Below are 20,925 nucleotides of genomic sequence, written 5' to 3'. Positions count from 1 at the left end.
GAGCATCAGCCTTCAAACACCTACAATCAGGGACAATCTAAAGCTTCCTTGGAGGTTGCGGTATAGATTTGTCAATCAGAGCATCCGATGGCTGCACACGTGTCATGTAACAATGCCTGGTGTGATGCAGAGCTTGCTGTCAGTGACTGTTTTGTTTCCATGCTGTGTATGTCCCTCATGCATTCCCTCTGCTAGCACTCCTCTGTATCCACTATCCACCTAAGTTCCCTTTAAGCTGCGTGGTCATGCAGACACTCAGGGAACCCGCCCGGGGACTTGCCACGGCCAGGGGAGGGACACCCCTCTCCCAACCTAGCCCGGCCACCAACCTGCTGGGGCGCCCCACCCCTGGCCCCAACTCTGCTGTGGCCTGGACCTGCCATGGCTGGGATGCCAGAACCCAGCAGTGGCCAGGGCACCCCAGACCCGGCCTGAACCCTGCCCCAGCCTGGATCTGCTGGCGCCGGGGGAGGGGCACCTATCCTGCAGTCCCAGCCCTGGAGCTGCCCCGGCAGGGAGAGGCACCTCTCCCCCTCCCCCCCAGCCCAGGTGCTGCTGTGGGGAGTCCTCTCACCCACCTGTAGCCCCGGAGCACCCTCCTGCATCCCAAACCCCTCATCCACAGCCTGCACCCCTAGCCAGAGCCCTCACACCACTGCAACCCAACCCTCTGCCCTAGCCCTGAACCCCTCATCCCCAGCCACAGCCCTGAGCCCTTCATCCCCAGCTCTCACCCCAGAACATGTACTCCCAACCAGAGCCTTCACACCCCTGCATCCCAACCCTCTGTCCCAGCCCTGAGCCCCATTCCACCACATGAATTTTGTTATGTGCACCAATATGGAAGTGATGTGTGATCAGCTTCATATTGGTGCACATAACAAAATTCATTCTGCACATGGGAAAAAATAGAGGGAACACTGCTGTCCAACATCTTTTTTTAAAAGGTAACAGGCTTGATTCATCCTAAGTTGCATTGGAAGGTGCAAATTGTTTCTTTCATTCAGGGGTTGTGCTGGAGCACCACTTCAGATTACAGTCATTGGGCCACAAGAGGCTGCACGGAAGGTATGCTTGCTCAGCATATACCCAGCTGCCCTAATAACCCCCGGGCCTGGCACCACCCACTGTCATGGCTGTGACAGCTAAATCAGGGACCTCTTGCAGAGGGGAGTTTGTGGGCCTCTTGCAGACCTTGATGTAATCCAGCAGTGAACTGAGGTCAAATAATTTATTTTAATCACTCGCCTCAACTATTAAACTGTACCTGGGGGTCATGGGAGGAAGAAGGGACATTGTCTCTTGTTCCTCTGATCCAGAGACCGGTCTCTGTCCTGCAAGGTTAATTCTGGCCTGGTATAACTGATGGGTTTTGCTGTTTCCTCTCCCCCAACAGTTCATTCATCTCATGCACAGAATGGGGACAGCATCACCAGTTGATACGTTAGCTAGGAGGAGGAATCTCTCTCTTCTGTCCTCTGGTAACAGTGGTCTAGCTTGGATGGGGAGAGGGAATGTGAGATGTGTTGTTTTTGCAGTGCAATTTGCTTGAGCTGAAATGGCAACAGTACTAATCCTTAAATGTGTGTTTGTTTCCCTGGAGGCAAGAGGGAGGATAGTGGAGAGAAAAAAATTAGGGCTAGAGAGCCAGAGAGTCAGAGTCCTGCTCTGGACTTTCCACAGGTGCCTGGAGGTGCCTTTAGGGTGACCAGATGTCCTGATTTTATTGGGACAGTCCCAATTTTTGGGTCTTTTTCTTATATTGGGTCCTATTACCCGCCCCCCCGCAACCTCCACCCCAATTTTTCACACTTGCTGTCTGGTCACCCTAGGTGCCTTCTAAAATAAAACCAATAGCTGAAACAGCACTAGAAGTCTGGCCTTAAAGAGATAGTGGCCCTGCCAACTGGTATGGAAGGTTTTGAGAGCAAGGTGCCTCTGGTCTCTGTGGTCACACTCAAGTGACATAAGCTATAGTAATACTGTAAATTTCTATGACAAATCTGTGTGAGAATCTCAAAGTGCTTTACAGCAATGAGTGAATTTAGCCGCTGCCTCACTGGGTACTGTGAGGAATATTGTTATGGTACATGTGGGGAAACTGAGGCACAGCAGTTACATGTCCAAGGCCACATAGGAGATTTAGCGGAGCTGGCCATAGATTTCCTGACTCTTGGCCATGTACTTGATCCTTAGAGGATGTTCCTTTTCTCCCTGTATGTCTGCATGTGGTGCAGTTGGGGAGGGGAAGAGAGGAAGCTGGGGATGGGCACTGGGTTTCTCAGCCAGTAATGCTCCCATAATCTCCCAAATGTTTTGATGGATAACAATTGCAGGAGAGAAGATTTTAACACTTTCCTGCTGATGTTTGCATGTGAGGAGGATGCAGTAAACTGTGGGACAACAAGCAGACAGGTGTGGGGAAGTTGTTTTCTGAATCTCTCTTGTTTTGTTTGTTTAAACTGCTTTCCCTTCAGACCCTCCGCCAAAATGCCACCCCGCACGAAAGACTCATTGTGGTATCTCTCCTTGTTGGAGGTTGTCAATCTTTTACAAGTTGAGAGAGCTGGCTGCAAACATCTCCACATAAGTCACTGAGGAACAGATGTTGCGGGTAATCCGGATCAAGTCTGTCAGATTAAAATGTGTGACATGCATCCCATCAAATATGCTGTGTGACAACAGTTCACCTACTGTCAGCGAGAGAGAGAGAGAGAGAGAGAGAGGAATCGTCTTCCTGGCTAAAGGAGAAGTCTGTGCTCCTCCCTCTCTCAATCTCTCAGATTCAGTTTACTCATTCTCTGGGCTGTGGTTTTCTGTCTCATACAGTCAGCACACAGCCACTTTTGTCTCAAAATTCCACTCCCGGATCATCCTTTTGCATGCAATAATTTCTGTCAACAAGACAGCAGCAAAATGCGTGAGAAAGAGGTAGTGTCCCTTGCCTGGGATTGCCTCCGATTGATCCATGTATAGCAGGTGGGGGCCCCTCCACACCCCTTCCGCCTGCAGTTCCCCACCCTTCCTCCCAGCGCTCTACTGGGGAGTGGGGTCAGAGTGCGGGGGCTTCCCCCGCTCCCGGGCAGAGCAGGCCAAGCCCCCGCCTTGACCCCACTCCCTGGCAGGAGCGCTGGGCAGGCAGAGTGGGGCAAGCCCCCAAGTCCCGACCTGCTCCCCAGCAGGAGCACCAGGTAGGTGAAGCGGGTCAGGCACCGGGGTGCCCATTTTTTCAGGGCCCCCCCAATTGGCATGGACCCCTTTGGCCCAGTGACTAATCTGCCACTGTCCAGAATGGTTCTGAGTTGGCCTGTTTGTGGCTGCCATGTGCTAACCATGACTGCTGTGCAGCTCTCTGACGTTGCAGGGATGGACAGGGTGAGGTGGCTTGTGAACAAGCCATCTTGCATCTGGTATGTTCGTAATGGCTGTCCCCGTCCATCTATGACATAGTGCTCTTCCATAGGTAAGTCCCATGTTGAACGACTATATTAGCTCTGTGTTGGCTGGTATGCATTTGCGTTTACCCTGATCTGTTTCCTCGTTAGCCTCCAGGTGGAAAGGGGCCTGGCTGTAGTTATAGATATGTATTCCAAAATATGTCTGTACATATACGGCCTGTCTGTCATAGATTGAGCAGCATTAGCAGAGTTGTGTGGAGGACCAGGGCTGGTGTAGCACTGGGGGCCAGTGGTCAGCATTAACGTTCCTGGACAGAGCAGTACAGAGAAGCCTGCTAACACAATGCCGGGCTCAGTCAGAAATCAGTTTCTCACTTTGGTTACCACCAAATAGGGAAGTTTAATGAACTGTATAAACCGGTGCAGTGAAACGTTTCTCAGGCTGTGTCTACACGACGCACCTTTCAGCAAAACAGCTGAGCCTCTACAGCCATGCTGCTAAAAGGGGCACGCAGCATAGCTGCTGTTTGTCAGCGGGAGAGAGCTCTCCCGCTGACAAAATAACTTCCACCCCCGGTGAGCAGCAATAGCTTTGTCCGCAGGAAAGCTCTCCCCACCCACATTTTTCGTCAGTAAAACTGTTCACACCAGCGCTTTTCATCGGTAAAACTTTTGTCGTTTGGAGGGGGAGGGGTTTTTTTCACACCCCGAACGACAAAAGTTTTACCGATGAAAGTCCAGTGTAGACAAAGCCTCAATCACCACTTGCTGCTTATCAAGCCATCAGCTGGAGCTCCTTGCACAGGCTACTGCAGTCTTGCAGTAAATGTTCCCTTCTGCTCTGGAGGTTGCGTGGCTCTGAATTGAATCACAGAGTCGACATAATGCTCATTGGGTGGGGCAGAAGTACAGGAGAAATTGTTGGGGTATGTGGGGTTTTGTGGCTCTCACCCTCTTCCATGCTGCCCATCTAGAGCTCTTGAGGGTTGCTTGCTCGAGTGAGGTCAGCGAGGTAAAAGGGACTTTGTTTACAGAAGCCAGCCAGCCTTTTGTTGCCACTCAGAAAAAGCCCGCAAATTGCCAAATGTAGCAGAAAGTGCTGAGCGGTGTCTATTGATACGTGTCACGTTCTGAAGCCTTTTCTTCTTCCCTCACTCCCTGCCATCCCCTTCTTTTCTTTCCTTTATTTTGGTTTTTCTCCTCCCCTCTCCTCAAAAATGTCCCATGACAGGACAAAACCCAGCCCCTCTCCTTTTCTCAGTGCCCCTTGCTGAGGGAATTGTCCTGTGGGGTTGAATAGGCTGACGCAGGCGAAGGGGGAAGGAGGCCTTGACCTGCTGGTACTAGCAAAGCAAAAACACAGTGTAGGGCAAAACAATCAAAACTCCGCCAATACAGAGGACCTTTGTAATCTTTAGTCCCAGCTCAACAGCGTGTGTGTGTGTGTGTTCTGTTTTCCTTTCAGAAAAGGGGATGAAGAGACTCTTCCTTTTTTTTTTAAACCCACTACCCCTTCACAAAATAAATAAACCTGAAATGGGGGGGGAGGTTAAATTATTGCACTGTTTGCAAACTTGGAGAAAGGAAATCATTTGGAGTTGTGGGGGGTGTTTGGAAAGCAGAGCATCATTAAGTTCTATATGTTGTTAAGTCCTGGTCAGGGAGACTATAATTGTTTTTCTCTTGAAGGAGGACATGAGGGGAGAACACTCTCTCCCTTTGATTTAGTTAACACTTTGTTGTCTTGTCAGCTACGATGATTAGCTGTGGTGCCTTATTTCAGGACAGACACAGGAAGAAACTCCTTTGCAGCATAAGGTGTTGAATGCAGCTGATTCCTTATACTGATTTTTGCTGGTAAAAGATTTGTTGTAATTAAAGTCAGGATTTAGTTGGAAATCTTTGTCCAAACAAGGAAGAGAAGGGCATTTTCTTTTTTCTAGCTGCACTTTCTGTAACTACTTCAAGTCAAATGTCCTGCTTGGAAACATCATGTACTTGTAGCTTGAAAAAACCAGCCTTCAAAGTACTCCTGCCCCCGCTCCTGCCCCGCCAAATAGAAATGTAGGTGCTGTAGCACCAAATGTATGTGCTTTGAAATGCACCCTTTTTCCTACATGCTGGATTACTTTGGTTTATGATGACTGACGTTTAAATAGTACCTTTCGTCAAGATCCCAAAGCACTTTGTACACATGAAGAACTTTGTACACATGGTTCTTCACACTCAGTGCTAAATTCAGCCTGACAAAACATTATTTGGCAGGGAGGGTCAGAGGGATCATTTAAAATCCTGTGGCTCTTTCCTTTTTGAAAGCACTGCAAACGTAACCCTTTCACATTATGCCTATGTCCCAATGGTAGCTTGCAACAAAGGGCTTGGACCTGATCCTGTGCTGCCTTGTGTGATGGCCACTGACACACTGGGGTTGAACCATGGGCCTCCAGACCTGAAAGGAGGAGTCTCCACAGTTTGAGCTGAAGAGCCAGGCTCTGCATCTTGCACTGTAACTGACTCTCATCCTCTGTGGATTGGGTACAGAGGAGAATGCGTAACACACACTGACCAGGGGGTAACACTTGCACCCTCTGTAATAATCACTTAGAGGTGTGCACCTATTTTGAACACATGTAACTGCCTACATAGATGGAAGACTATAGTATAGAGTATCTCAGTTGTTTCTTAGAGCTGGGATATTTTAAAAGGAATTGAGGGAGTTAGGCACCTGGTTCCCATTGAAAGTCACTGACATCAGAAGAATGACATCCTCTTTAAAGATCTCAGCCTGAGACAGAGAAATGGACCCCCCACTATAAATGTGTGCAGGAAGTAGTGTGATCACAGTCAGTGCACTACACTCCCAAATATTATTGGTTTTGTTTGTTCAAGTTTTGTTGCCTGTGTGTACGGTATAGTAAATCCACTGCATGTATATGTAGGAGAATCTTTCCCATTCTTACATACGTGTGTGTATCTCTCCCATGTGTGTGTATGTTTCTGCCATAAGAGAATGTCTCTCTCGCCTTCTATTCTAAGAGCCATAATCTGTTTTCAGTTCCGTAACAGTGGAAATTAGTGAGGTATACACAAGTTGTAACTGAGAGTAGAATTTGGGGTATCTATGTTTTTTAAGTATCTAAATGATTTGGTAGCAAAACTCTCATTGAAAATCAATGGGACTTGTGTTTCTATGTCACTTAGGCACATTTGAAAGTCCCTCCCTTTGTCAGGTTTATTATAATTACTTTTTACCTGCTAATAGCATTAAAAAACTTTTGAGAAAGCAAGAGAGAGGGGTGCTTGTATGTTTCACCCTGAAAACAACGTAAGTGCCTGGGTTCAGAAAATATCACATTTCTTGTGGGTAACCAAGCCAACCCTGTGCTGCCATGTTTTCCATCTCTCTTTACTTCCACAAACTTTTAGGACCTGAATGGATTGTAAAATGACCTGGGATTGTAGTGGAGTTTTCGCAGGGTTAAGGGACACTGTTAAACTACAGTTCTTTCCCTCTATAGTGCAAGACCAACATTCATTTTGACCATGGTTGGAGCTACTGTGCTGTAATCAGGTCCCCCCATAGATTTGAAACCGTATAGACAGGATCTTTAAAACTCCCAGTACCTCTGTGGGGACCATAGTTTGATAAGGGGCAGGAGACACCCTGTGTTAACTTTCAGTCCGCTCTGTTCCAAAGGCCTGGGTTTCAGTGTAGCTAAAAGGTATGTGTGAATTTGCTGGCCTCTGTGTGGCAGATGTTTATTTAAAAGACCAGCATGTAGTTTGATGTGACTGGCAGCGTGGCCTTGGGAGGCCGGAAGGTTGGAATAGCAGGGATATTACAGGTCCAGACGGAGGTGTGTTGGCATCACTGGGAAGGAGGAGGAGTGCACAGTGCTGGCTTTTCTGCTTGTATCTTGCCAGTGCAATTAGTGCCTCAATACTAGGAGCAATATGAAGCTGATTAAATGGCAAAAGGTTTAAATCTTAACCAAAATTGCATCCAGTTTTGTTTTTGACAAGGCAGAGCAACACATTTGCCTGATGTGCCCGAGGAGAAATTACGGCTCACATTACGGCTCGCAGGGGGATCGTTAAGAAGGAAGCTGTCCCCTCTGTGTTGTCTGCCATGCTTTGAGAATGACTTTTAAGCTGTGTCTTTGAATTAGTTCAGTAAACTCACCTGGTGAGTGGGGCATGGTGCTGACTGGCCTGGCTCTCTAATAGCCACATTTATTGCCTTGTATCTCTGGACTTTGGGGACTAGATCTATCCCTGGTGTAATACCTTTGACTTCAGGTCCAAATTCATCCCTGGTGTAATTACACTGTGTTCAGAGCAAATATTTCTTCTCTAGAGATGGAAAAGGGGGAATCAGGAACCCACAGCAGTTCAGATATGGAGAGAGGGGGTCTTTCCCAGGCATCACCCCATGTCATTCTTCACCAGCTTCTTCAGCCATCATTCAGGAGAATGTCCCCTCTCCCCCACCCAACCTTTCTGCCTCCAAGCAGAGGGATTTAGAGTAACAGCCGTGTTAGTCTGTATTCGCAAAAAGAAAAGGAGTACTTGTGACACCTTAGAGACTAACCAATTTATTTGAGCATGAGCTTTCGTGAGCTACAGCTCACTTCATCGGATGCATGCCGTGGAGAGGCTCTCTCCTCAACTCTGCTTCCATATTCTGCTAAGTAGCCTTTCTTGGGACCCCTGGCTGCCCAGCAGCAAACTGAGCTTTGCTCAGGATTCCAGCAGGGGAAGTAAAGGCAAAGAGAACAATGGACACTCTTGTTCTCCAGCTGCACTTTCCCCCCACTCCCGGTAATCATGGCTTCCAAGGCAGGTTGTGGAATCCCCACCATTGGAGGTTTTTAAAAACAAATTGTATAAACACCAGTCACGGATGGTCTCTGTTTTCTATGCCCTGCTTCAGCACAGGGGTCTGGACTTGGTGGCCTCTTGATGGTCCCTTCCAGCCCTAGATTTCTATAATTCTGTGGCTTCTCTGCCTGCATCTGTGGCTGGGTCCTTGTTCCCCTTCCAAGCAGTCTGTTCCCTCTGTAGTCTTCCCTGCCCTTTTACCCTCCCTTTTCTCACTAACACCTCCTTTTTATTTGACCTTTCTTGAAAGGCTAGGGAAGTGACTACTTCGTGCTATGCCAGGTGGAAGTGACAGATCAGGTGAAGGAGCGATAGAAAACTTTTCCTAGGGGAATTTGCCTGTACCAGGAAGAGGGTGCTTCTCCATTGCAAATAACCCTGCTTTTCCCATATCAGTCAGCTTCTATTTAACAGGTGTGTTTTTTTTTTAAATTAATGCTCTTAGTGTTTCCCTTTTTATATTAAGAAGAACCAGGATCATCAATTTATTCATCCACAATGAAGCTGGTGTAAAAGGAAAGGGGTTGTTCTGTGTGTGTGCTCTCCCCCCGCAATGGATTTTTTTCCCCATGGAGAGAATGTAAGAGATTTCCCATGCTGTGGGTGGCCAGGGCTGGCTGGAATTAGAAAGTGTCAGGAGGGGGTATGAAAGGCTGTTTTGATTGCTTATGATAAATGCGCCCAGCATGGTACTCTTCCTTTTTCCCAACAAAATACCTCACCCTCTCACCACATTCGCCGCTGCCATCCCAAGCTCCCATTCTCCCCCTCACCATAGCTGGCTGAAACACCAACTTTTGCAACCTGCCGAAGAAGCAAATGTGCTCTGTCCAGCTATGGGGTCCTTTCTTTACTTATTGCTTCCTTCTCTTTCATCCACTCTGTTTGGGCCACATCCACAGACACAGCAGAGTTGTGCTTGGCACAGCTGGGCAGGCAAGGATGGGAAAGGTAGCCTAAAGCACTTCTCCAATAGCTGGGGCTCACCGGAACCAGTTTGACCTCTGGTGTAAATCAGGGCTGCTAAATTCCACCAGCTGCAATGGCTTCCAAGGGGCTGTAACACAGGCTGTGCATCACTGGGCATCAGCCATGCCATGGTGCTGGTGGAAGGAGGTGGCCTTAGGGCAGCTTTATGGCCTGTGTGCGCTGCTAGAGTGGGGCAAAGGGGCAGGAGCCAGGGAGCACTGTGGGGACTGGTTTCAACAGACCAGTCCTATGCGAATATGCCACCCAGATCCTGTGCTGCTCATTAAGGCTTCGTTTCTGAGCCCAGTCCCCATGGCTCTCCCTGGCCTACATAGGATTCTTCCAGCCATCCCCACTACAGGGGCAAATTCTGAGGTTTGAAACCTGCCCATCTGAGCCAGTGGCAGATGTATCCATTTTGATATTCACCTTTTTAAAGGTTTTTAGATCTTTCAGTTCAAATGTAAAACCAAACAGGATTTGAAAGCCATTAAAGCCTAGACTGATTCTCGGTGTGGCCATGGGGAATATCCACATGAGAAGTGGCAATGAAAGGGGTTCAAGTAGGGAAAAATGAGGAGTCAGTGCTCCAGAAGGGGCCCTGAGGACCACAGCCACCCCATCCTGAGCAAAGAGCCACTAAACTTTTAACAGGGACCATACAGTTGGTAGTAACAGCCCAGCTGTTACCTATGGGAAAGTAAGGCCGAAAGAATCCACTCCCAGCTGAGACTTGTTTCACATCTTTTGGTGCTGCAGTGAAATGACTGGAAGCTTCACGTCCGTGCCCAGGCAGGGACAGCCTCTTAGATTTGTGGCAGTGAAAGAGGGAAGGTGGAGGTTAATAACACATGCTCTCCCTTCCTCTGAATTGTGGGCTGACTGGGGGCTGGAGCACTCTGCTGCTTGATGGTAATAAAGATTGCTAGCAGTTATTTCTTTCTTCTCTTCCCCGGCCCCCTCCCTCGCTACTTCAAGTTGTGGAGAAATAAGAGGCACATTACAGGGCCAGGATGCCTGGCTTGAGCTGCTACTTTGTGTATTCTGTCTCTTCACTACTGGCTGCAAGCAACAGCTGAAATGGAGAGAGAGAAAGGGAGCTGTCTACCTGGGAGCTGAACTGATGGTTTATTTTCTCTTTCTACTCCATTTTCAGAGGAAAGAGAGGAGCAGTCTCTTAGGGCAAAGTTCAGTCCTGGTGGAAGTAGGTACAGACACCGTCAGTGGAGCTGTGCTTTGCTGACGCCATGGCTGCTGGTGTCCCTCACGCTTGGGTGGTCTCTCTGGTGAAGAGTTAGTTTGCTGGGTTTAGTGCTGTGCAGGTATTTATGTAAATGAACCAAATGTATGGGAGAACAGGCTGGGAGGGGTGAGGAAATGTAGCTGAAGGGTGAGCACTGCCAGACTCTGGGTGCTGGTGATACTTTGGTGGGGAAACGGCTCTTTGCCTCTTCACATGAGTGACGTACACATGCTTTGTATAAGGAGTGGAGAACTGGCTGCTTTCCCATTGTCCCGTCCTCAGCAGATACTGGGGTTGGATCTGGATGGGGGCTGGACATGCAGGAAACTTTTGCCCCTTTTCCCATGCCGCCTGGTGACAATAGCTGCTTGGAACTCACTGGTATTTCCATGGGGCAGGTTATTCCATATAAGACTAGTGCGGATAAGAAAGAGGGTTGTGAGATAATATGCTGCTGTCCACATCCCCAACATCAGGAGCCTCTCCTTTTCCCCCCACAGAAACAAAGGAAGGCCGGCCACCTCAGTAATATCGCTACGGGCTGGTTCACAGAAATGAAAGGGGATTTAGGGAATCATGTGATCAAGTGATTAGAACAAAAGACAAGGATAGAGATGGTCCTGTGTTCTAATCCCAGTTGAACTGCCAGCTCTCTACGTGACCCCACTGGGCACGTCACTCAGATTCCCTCCCTGTGCTGTATAACTGGGGTGAGGGGCCTTCCGGAAAATGCTGCCTCTAGGTGGAGCTTCCTGAAGGACATATTTCTTACATCCCAATATTGTGGACTTGTGCCTTAGGCACTATTGGAATTCTGTAAGTACATTAGAAAGGAGAATATATGTTTTGGACTGTAAGTAGGACTGTGGTTTTGTCACAGGAGGTCCTGGGAGACACAGACTCTGACTCTCTGGTTTTGAGGGCTCTTCTTGCTGCTGAGCCCCGTGCCGGGGGCTGATGGGCTATCTGTGCTCTGCTCGTGGGCAGGGATAGTACAGATCATTTTGCAGATAATCAAGGATGAGTCAAATCTGTGATTTTTTTTTTTTATCCACTTTTGCCGTGACTCATCTGTAACTTCCCCCCCTCCTCCAAAATCCTCTCTGATGACCCAAAGCCCCAATTATAATCAACAGAGAAGCAAAGTGTCTACTGTGATAGGGAAAATGTCTGGATTTTGTTTTGGTTAATGCTGAGCCCTCTCATGCACACGAGAAGGATTTGCATGTTATTCTGTAGTATGGAAGAGGGCCTGCCGTTGTACCTAGCCTGGGTTCTGGGACAAAGCAATCACATGGCAGTGCCACAACAGAGCATAGAGATGTTTGCATTTGGGGTATTGCCTTGGCATATGGTGATGTAATGTAGCAGCATCCTGTTATGACACAATGTCTCCGTGTGAAGATGAAAGGTCTCCAAGCTGTGATGTGTCTCAGCCCCATGGCACTTGAAGTCAATTCATGCCTCTCTGGTCACCGTATGAGCTGGGTTTATATGACATGGGGCGGGCTGGTGAGCATCAGAATACTCCCATTAATTTTGGGTGGGACGTGATGCTATATGTAAGGTCACGAGGAAAGAATGTTATAAACTAGAAGGCAAAGGTCCATTTCCTTCTGCAAGTCAGTGCCCTGCTTGGAGGAAGTTTGTGCTTGTACAGCTTGTAAATCGCAGTGTTTTTAGCCCATGGCATAGGGTTTTAAATCTGACTTAAAAAAAAAAGTGAAATAAAAAACTAACTGGCACATATGCAGCGGAGAGAAACTTAATCGGTAGCTTCAGGCCTGCATTATAACTCTGGCCAGGGATAATATATCTTTAAGTACTTGTAATCCTTTGAAATTCCCTTCAGCCATGCCTGGGAGAGGACTGGAGATTACCGGGAGGGCTAGGGTGGGGGAGAAGTCTGCCAGATGCACTTTAAGAGACTAATGGGTTTCTAATGTTTACATTCGGTATATACAAACCTACTTTATAAATGATCTTGGCATTAGAGTTGTAAAACAAAGTCATAAAAATGGCCTGTAGCTCAGGCAAAGAGCATAAATGGCTCTTTCCGCAGGCAGATGAGGGGGAAGCAGAGCACGTCCCAATCAATATTTATGTGTGTCTCTGCGTTCCTGCAGTACAGGAAGGAGGTGGAGCATATGCATGCTATACGTTGCGAGCCATTATGGTGGGGCACTGGGATTACTGTTTTTTCCTGGGTGAATGCTGGGTCTCAGGAAAATGAGGGACAGGAAATGCTGTTGATAGAATCAGTCAGGCGCTGTGCAAGCTTCTCCCACAACGCTGACCTTCAATCTCCTTTTCCTGCCCCCAGCTGTTCCAGGGTTGGTCCAGCTCCACCAGTGCGCCTCGTTCCTGACCTGTAACATACCCAGTCACTCCAGTTTCTTGCTTCTGCTGGGCAGTGGCTGTTAGTGGGGGTGAACTGAGATACCAGCAGCTGTACTGTAGAGACTTGATTGAGGACACCAAATTCATTACACCTATGATCAAGACTTCTTGTTAGGTCTTTGAGTGAATAGTCAATGCATCCATCCTGGGATCAACCACTTCTTTGAGCATAGATGAGTTAGCAGAGGAGACTGGGAGTCTGGAAATCTGGGTTTTCTATTCCTCCCTGTCCACAAGCCAGCTGCTCTGGCACCATGACAAAGTCACTCTCCCACTGGGTGCCTCAATTTCCCCATCTGTATGGGGGGGTGGGGTAGATAACAGCAATTGCTGATAATTATCATTGCAGAGATAGACACTTCGTTAATTTTTTAGTAAGACAGTTTTGAATCCTGGTAGGAAAGTGCTGTCGGAATGCAAAATATTATTTTGGGAGGTTTTCACACTTCATTGGCTGATGCTGGAAAAAGATGCTCTTACTTCTCAGCCTCTTTTGCCAGAAAATCTAGATTTGTGGAATCAAAGAGGTTACATTATTTTGCAAAAAAGCCTGGTGATTGAACAGTGGGTAAAACAGGTGAGATTCCCTTTGATCCAGGAGCTCGTGGTGTGTATGAAAGGTGTCCGTTTAAGGAGAGGTGATGTAGTGCTACGGCTGTATTGCCACCCCAGAGGTACAGGAGGAAGAAATAACTAGAGGCAATGGAGGCTGAGCACTTAGGCCTGGGAGAGCCTCATGTGAACTCATTAGTGACAGTGGCACCTAAATAAGGATGTGGTGGCACGGTGATACATAATGGCATTTTTGCAGCATGCATTGGCTTTTTACGCATGTGCATGTGGTTAAGAACATATTAATTTATGGGACATACTGGAAGCACCCAGGAGTCGGTGGGAATTCAGTCATGAATAACCTGGCACTTCCCATCTGTTTGTATCAGCTGCTCTTACCTGCTGCTTTGCAAAGGTCTCTGCAGTGCTGCACCTGACCATCCCTCTGAATCAGCCATGCTCAGCCAAATGCAGGGTAGAAGCCTCTCCAGCACAGACTAATCCATCCACCCACCCTGTTGCTTGTAGCCGTATTACTTTTTTCCTTGTTTCTCATCAGGCCAGGTTAGAGATGCAGAATATGGTCAGGCTAGTGCCTAGATGGGGAGATCTCCAAGAAACATGCAGGTTCTGCAATAGGTAGTGTTGGCGATTCAGCGAGAAAGTAATGCTCTTCCCCCGGGACGGTACTGACTCAATACCACAGCATGGCACTAGGTGTGCTGCGGTTTTCAGATGTGAGGTAAACTAGAGGTCTTGACCTCCACTTGAGCTGTTAACGATTCCACCCCACAAAGTCTCATGCTTAGATTGTGAGGAAGTACAGTGCCCTATGGATTTTATACTCAAAGCCAGGCTCACAGACCTGCTCTTCTCTGTAAACCAGTAAGAGTGTGTTACCAGCGGCACCTGGTCTGGAGAGCACTGAATATGGTGACTAGGGAGGGTGATTATAGTCAAGTAAATGGTTTGTAACATGGTCATTTATTTCATACCTTAAACATGTATCTTAGGTACAGTGTATGTTCCATTTCACCTGGTTTCTGTTGATCTAACGCACTTCAAAAATTCGAGTGACGCTTTTTGCGATATGAACAGTTTTTAGCCTTGGTGTCTTGGTTAAAATTTCAACTCTAATATAGGGTCTGCAGTTGTGTTGTGTTGCTGTGTAATAGTTGTTTTGTTTCACCCCAGAGGTAGCAGCATTTCAGTGATGTGAGGTATAAGATGATGTCTGTCTGATGAAAGGTGAAGACTTCTCCTGTACTGCTCCTTTCTGTCCATCTGTATCAGCTGGTCTCTACTCACTGCAGGGCAGAAGCCATTTTGGTCTTGCTCCTGTCCATCATGCTCCATAGTTGGCCAGAACCTTGCTATGTCTATCAATTGTGTTTGGTGTTGTTCGCAAAAGACAATGGTCTAATGCACTCCATTGACAATGTCACCTGCAACATTATCATGGTCAGCAGTTTTTACTGTGATTCTTCCCGTACCTATTTCCCCCAGTTCTGATAGGCTCTCTCCACTCCCTTGCTCCTTATCTTTGTAACTGGTGGGGTGCTTATGTCACCCCTCAGTGCTGGTTGTCCTCTCAGAGATCCTGCTGAGCTTTGTACTAATGTCTTCTTTTTAAAGGCCAAAACAGAAAGCTGTGAAAATGCATGTTCTTTAGTCATCACTCCCTGGTGTTTATCTGTGGGATCTTCACTAAAGGACACTTATTCATTAAATCCTTCAATCCTCAAGTATTTGAATGTTCATTGCACTGTGTTCAGTTCTTCACAAAAACATAATGCTCTCCTGCCTGTTTCTTCCCCTCCTACTCTGTGATGGCTTAGAGCGCCAGTCAGCAGCCTGGTGTTTGAGTTGGGCCACAGCTCGCAATAGCTCTCCAGGAGGGCATTGTACAGCCTAATTATTCTGTGTCCCAGTGCAATTGGTAGGGTGCTGAGAAAATTACAGACCTGCAAATGAAATTACGGAGGGAATGGCTAGTGGCAGCCGCAGAGAGGGGAAGAGCGCGAAATAGAGACAGAGAAGCTAGCCTGGAGTTTAATTCATTGTTTCCAAAAGAGCAGTTAATGGATTATGACAAATGTCTTACTGTTCTCCCTTAGTGTTGTGTTAAAATGGAAATGGAAGGTCAATTTTCCTAAATGGATTTTAAATGACTGACCTCCTGTGTTTTTTCACTCACTGCTTTTCACTCAGGAGGCAACTTGGTCATTTTGCTTTCTTGGTCTGCTTGGCTTTTGTTTTCTTTTTACTTCCTATAACACTTTCAGTGTTCTGTGGTCCTATTTTATACCATAGCTTTTTGCTACGGGTGACTGAGGAGTGGGCTCACTTCAGCATTGCCAGCTCTCAAGATTTTATCACCAATCTGGCAACATTTACTGTGAAAGTCCTAGTGCCTGGAGCTGAGAATCTCAAATTCCACTCCCCAGTTAAAAAAGGATAAGCTTATAGCCCTCAGGGTTGCAGAGAAAAGCCTGAAAACTTGACCTGAGAGTTACCTAAAGGCTCTGAAACCCAAAAGTCAAATAAAAGAACCTTCGCATTTTAAAATTTCATGATTTTTGCAGGGCCGGATTTCGTGATTTGTGAATGCTAGGGGTTTAGTGACTCTTAGTTTAAATGTTAGGGCTCATGAAGGTGATGGAGTAGACAGCATTGGTTAGAGCTGGACATAGGGCACGCAGACAACTCTGCTCAAGCATCTCAATCCCAATCTGCTACGTCTTGTGCTGTTTCCTGGGTACATACAGCTCTGCTGTGGTAACTCAGTACTCCCCTACATCACCTCTGTTCTGGGTCACCCCTTGGCCTTGCCTGAACACGAGCTACCAATTGTTCCTTTGTGTCAACTTTTGGTATGTGTATAAATATTCACTGGGATCAAACCTGAGAAACTCACTGCACTTGTAACCAGAATGGCATACTGAACTCAGGTTTCTAGAGAGGAGACTAGTGTATTAGATCCTTGCTCCGCTGTCAAGTGATCTAGGATCTTGCTTTTTTATAGCTTTTGATTCTTAAAGCAAATGGCCTGGCTGGAATAGAAGTAGTCATGTTTATGTGCCAGGGAGATTGTGAGTGTGTGGTGTCCAAGTCCATTACCAATTCAGTGGTTTTAGTCATGGAAAAAAAGTCACTGGTACTTTAGATTATATTTGCAGCTGCTGCAAAACCTCTATTGTTGATCACTCATGAAATATTGTGATCTCTGTGTTGGGGTGTATAATCTTCTGAGAGGGATGAGCAGGGCATGGGCAGGGGTAGTGGAATGTGAGTATAATGTGAAAGAAGCGGGAGAGTTGGCTGGTATGGGGACCACTGGAATCCAAAAAAGAGCTGTGCCTAAAATCTGAAAAGACAGGTCTGTGTGATTTATGTTGTGGTCATGGTCAGCTTTCCCAATGCAAGCCCTGCTGGGGTTTTGTTTGGATCATACCAATACATTCCTTTAGGCTGTGGGATCGGAGGCCCTGGGGCAGTGCCAGACCCTCTGCTCATTCTCACAGAAGGGAACCTGTGAAAAGAGCTGACATGGAGCAGGAGACTGGGAGAAAGATGCTGTGAACAGCCTACTTTCCGTTTCTACGGCTTGATTTTCTTTAACCCCTCTGGTTCTGATCCATGCTTTGTAGGTACATCCTCCAAGCATCACCCTTCAGAGCAACCTCAAGTGCCTCATGTGTCCTGATAATGCATTCACATTGCTGTTTGGGGAAGTGATGAGGCAGCTCTGACATGAAGTGCGTGCCCCAAGTCCTGGATTTATTGTGTGTTTTCCCTATTGCAAGTGCCTCCACCCAGCAAGAACCGCAGGATTAGTGTGATTTTTGGAGTGCTAGGGTGCCAGTGACACACTATGGATGCCCTGGGTCTGGTTAGCAGCAGCACAGCTGTGGGTCAGAGGCACTTGGTGGAGTCATTCATAGGTTGCTCATGGCTCCAGTGAAGGGTGAAAGAGCAGGCTTCTGTTGGAGCACAGAACATGGCAGAAGTACTTTATAATCTAGTGACGAATGTTCTCTGGATTCTTAATATTTGTTTTTCTTCTCTGAGGGCCTCCAATCTCTTTCATAACCCGAGAAATATTCCTCATCCCCTTCCCTTAAGGTCCCACATTGTAGCAGCCTTGCTCCTGGGGGATGAGGTGAATATATACAACTGCTCCAGAGCCCATAAATGTCACTCTGTGTATTAGCCAGAGGACCTCACTGTAGAGTGATTAAAAGGGCTCCCTTCCCATATAGGCACTCGCCCTCTGTAAGGCTCACAATCTTGAACTGGTCCAGGAGCGAGGCACCCAAGCTTGGGTCTCCTTTGTTGTCTCACAGCTAGTAGGCTGTTGGATTCTGGTTCCACCATTTGTATGTGACACTGAACATTACTGAGAGCTGCCCCTATTGTCAGCAGTGAAAATGAGTACTTCCCCACTCACATCATTGTAGGTGAAGGTGTCTGAGAGAGAAGAAAGGGAAAGGCTGCCACAGAGCAGAGAAGCATGAGGGATAAACAGGGGAAGGACAAAATCTGGAAGAAAATAATCATTTTCAGGCTTCTAAGAGGGTATGGCAAACTGGGTGGAGTGGAAGTAAAGGCAGTGAAGTAAAAGCGGTAAAGAGTAAAAGCAGTAAATGTGGCACCTTATAGATTAACAGACGTATTGGAGCATAAGCTTTCGTGGGTGAATACCCACTTCGTCAGATGCATGTGAAGTAGCTGGCAGTGATTTTTTTTTTTACGTAAGAACGGCCACACTGATCAGACTAATGGTCCGTCTAGCCCAGTATCCTGTGTTCCGACAGTGGTTGGTGCCAGATACTTCAGAGGGAATGAATAGAACAGGGGAATTATCGAGTGGTCCATCCCCTGTTTTCGCTTCTGGCAGTCAGAGGCTTAGAGACACCCAGATCATGGGGTTGCATCCCTGACCATCTTGGCTAATAGCCACTATGAACTTATCTAATTCTTTTTTAAACCCACTTATACTTTTGGCTTCACAGCATCCTCTGACAATGAATTCCACAGGTTGACTATGCATTATGTGAAAAAGTACTTCCTTATGTTTGTTTTATATCTGTTGCCTATTAATTTCCTTGGGTGACCCTGGGTTCTTTTGTTATGTGAAGGGGCAAATAACACTTCCTTATTCACTTGTTCCAAGCCATTCATGATTTTATAGGCCTCTACCATATCCCCTCTTAGTCATCTCTTTTCAAAGCCAAACTATCCCAGTCTTTTTAATCTCTTCTCATATGGAAGCTGATCCAAACCCCTAATCATTTTTGTTGCCCTTCTCTGTACTTTTTCCAGTTCTAATAAACCTTTTTTGAGACGGGGCGACGAGAACTGCATGTGGTATTTAAGATGTGGGCACACCATAGATTTATATAGTGGCATTATGATATTTTCTGTCTTATTATCTATCCCCTTCCTAATGGTTCCTATCCTTCTGTTATTATGATATTTTCTGTCTTATTATCTATCCCCTTCCTAATGGTTCCCATCCTTCTGTCAGTGGTTTTTGTTTGTTTGTTCGTTTGTTTTTACTGCTGCTGCACAATGAGCAGATGTTTTCAGAGAACTATCCACAATGACTCCAAGATCTTCCATGAGTGGAAACAGCTAATTTAGACCTCATCATTTTGTGTGTATAGTTGAGATTATGTTTTCCAATGTGCGTTACTTTGCATTTATCAACGTTGAATTTTATCTGCCATTTTCTTGCCCAATCACCCAGTTTTGAGAGATCCTTTTGTAACCTTTCCAGTCTGCTTTGGGCTTAACTACCTTAAGTAATTTTGTATCATCTGCAAACTGTGCCACCTTGCTGTTTTCCCCTTTTTCCAGATCATTTATGAATACATCAAACAGCACTGGTCCTACTACAGATCCTTGGGGGATCCCACTATTTGCCTCTCTCAGTGTGAAAACTGATGATATATTCCTACGCTTTGTTTCCTATCTTTTAACTTGTTACAGAGCTGTGAGAGGACCTTCCCTCTGATCCCATAGCTGCTTACTTTGCTTAAGAGCCTTTGGTGTGGGACCTTGTCAAAGGCTTTCTGAAAGTCCAAGTACACTATATCCACTGGATTACCCTTATCCACATGCTTCTTGACACCCTTAAAGAATTCTCATAGATTGTTGAGCCACGATTTCCCTTTACAAAAGGCATATTGACTCTTCCCCAACATATTGTGTGTATATATGTGTCTGATAATTCTTCAATAAAAAACTAATTGGTTTAAACTCTGGTTACACTTATGGAAGCATTTGTGGAGCATGCTCAGTAGGAGTAACTGGTTTCCTGACTCTCTCCCTTTCCTTGCAGGAATTGAGTATGGCGATGTGCTTCCAGATTCCTTCCCGTCAGCCCCTGCAGAGACCCTCCCCCATTTCCTACTGGAGCCACAAGATGCATACATTGTAAAGAACAAACCTGTGGAGCTGATCTGCAGAGCCAACCCAGCCACACAGATTTACTTCAAGTGCAATGGCGAGTGGGTGAATCAGAATGACCATCTCACTAAGGAGAGCCTGGATGAGGTGACTGGTAAGAAACCACTGCAGACCTGACTCTCATTTTACCCCATTCCTCCCCCCCCAATTCTCTTTGCTGGCTTTCTCTCTCCTCTGCTACTTCATCTGTCTAATCCCTCTCTCTTTTTAAGGCTCTGTAGTGTGCAACAGAGTGGTATTTAAAGCATATTACTGTGCAGGCATGCCTGAAATGGAGGAATAACTGGACCCCTTTCTGCTCTGGATGAGGAACAGTATTACCGCCTCCTTTCAGCATCGCCTGACAGGATGGACCCCCTTTAAAAGTGTTTTGTAAGCCCCTTCTCTGGTTCCACAGTCAGATTTTGTAAGTTCAAGGAAGACCTTCCCACGACTTAAGAATGAATTTCCTCTCTCTTCTTGTTGCCTACCCCATCCATATATTGGTAAACTGATATAATGCCTCCCCAGTACACCCTATGAGCATTTTACTTTGTCTAATTTTCCTTCAGGCTGTTGATGATTTTTGTTGGTCTTTAGTGAAGTCTGAGACTGAAGTGTCCATGTGTGAATGCAATACTAGAGGAGCATTCGCACCAGAGCCAAAGAGAACAGGAGTGTGATCACCCTTCTCTGTGCTGTGAAGTGTCTGCATGTGCCACACAAAATCAGATTGATCTTTTCTGCTGCCAGATCCTTCTGCAAGTTCATGGCTAATTTGTTGTATACTATTGCCCAGAAGTCTGTCTCAGAATTTACCACTTTCTAGTTTTCCTCCTCCCATTGTATATCTGTAATTTGAGATTATTTCCCCCCAGATATATTAGCTTGTATTTTTCCAATTCATATGATTATTTCCTGTCCATGTGTCCAAACGGTCTAGGTCACTTTGTTTGATTTCTCTGTCTTCACTGCTATTCACAGCTCCTCTCAATTTTGTATTATTTGTGACTTTCAGTAGACGAGCTG

The 20,925-nt window shown here is 46.5% G+C and overlaps 1 protein-coding gene across 4 annotated transcripts in view; it reads left to right on the top strand.

Moving 5' to 3' along the window:
• UNC5B (unc-5 netrin receptor B) overlaps positions 1–20,925 on the top strand; it is a 151,531-nt gene that overhangs the window by 86,964 nt on the left and 43,642 nt on the right. For all 4 annotated transcript variants that reach the window (XM_073353571.1, XM_073353570.1, XM_073353569.1 and 1 more), the window contains exon 2: positions 19,790–20,011. In XM_073353571.1, the coding sequence (XP_073209672.1) occupies positions 19,790–20,011 (222 nt within the window). The remainder of the gene's footprint in view (positions 1–19,789; positions 20,012–20,925) is intronic.

The sequence above is a fragment of the Lepidochelys kempii genome, chromosome 7, assembly GCF_965140265.1.
Source record: "Lepidochelys kempii isolate rLepKem1 chromosome 7, rLepKem1.hap2, whole genome shotgun sequence".
Classification (NCBI taxonomy): domain Eukaryota; kingdom Metazoa; phylum Chordata; order Testudines; family Cheloniidae; genus Lepidochelys; species Lepidochelys kempii.
This window is presented reverse-complemented; position numbering and strand designations above follow the sequence as displayed.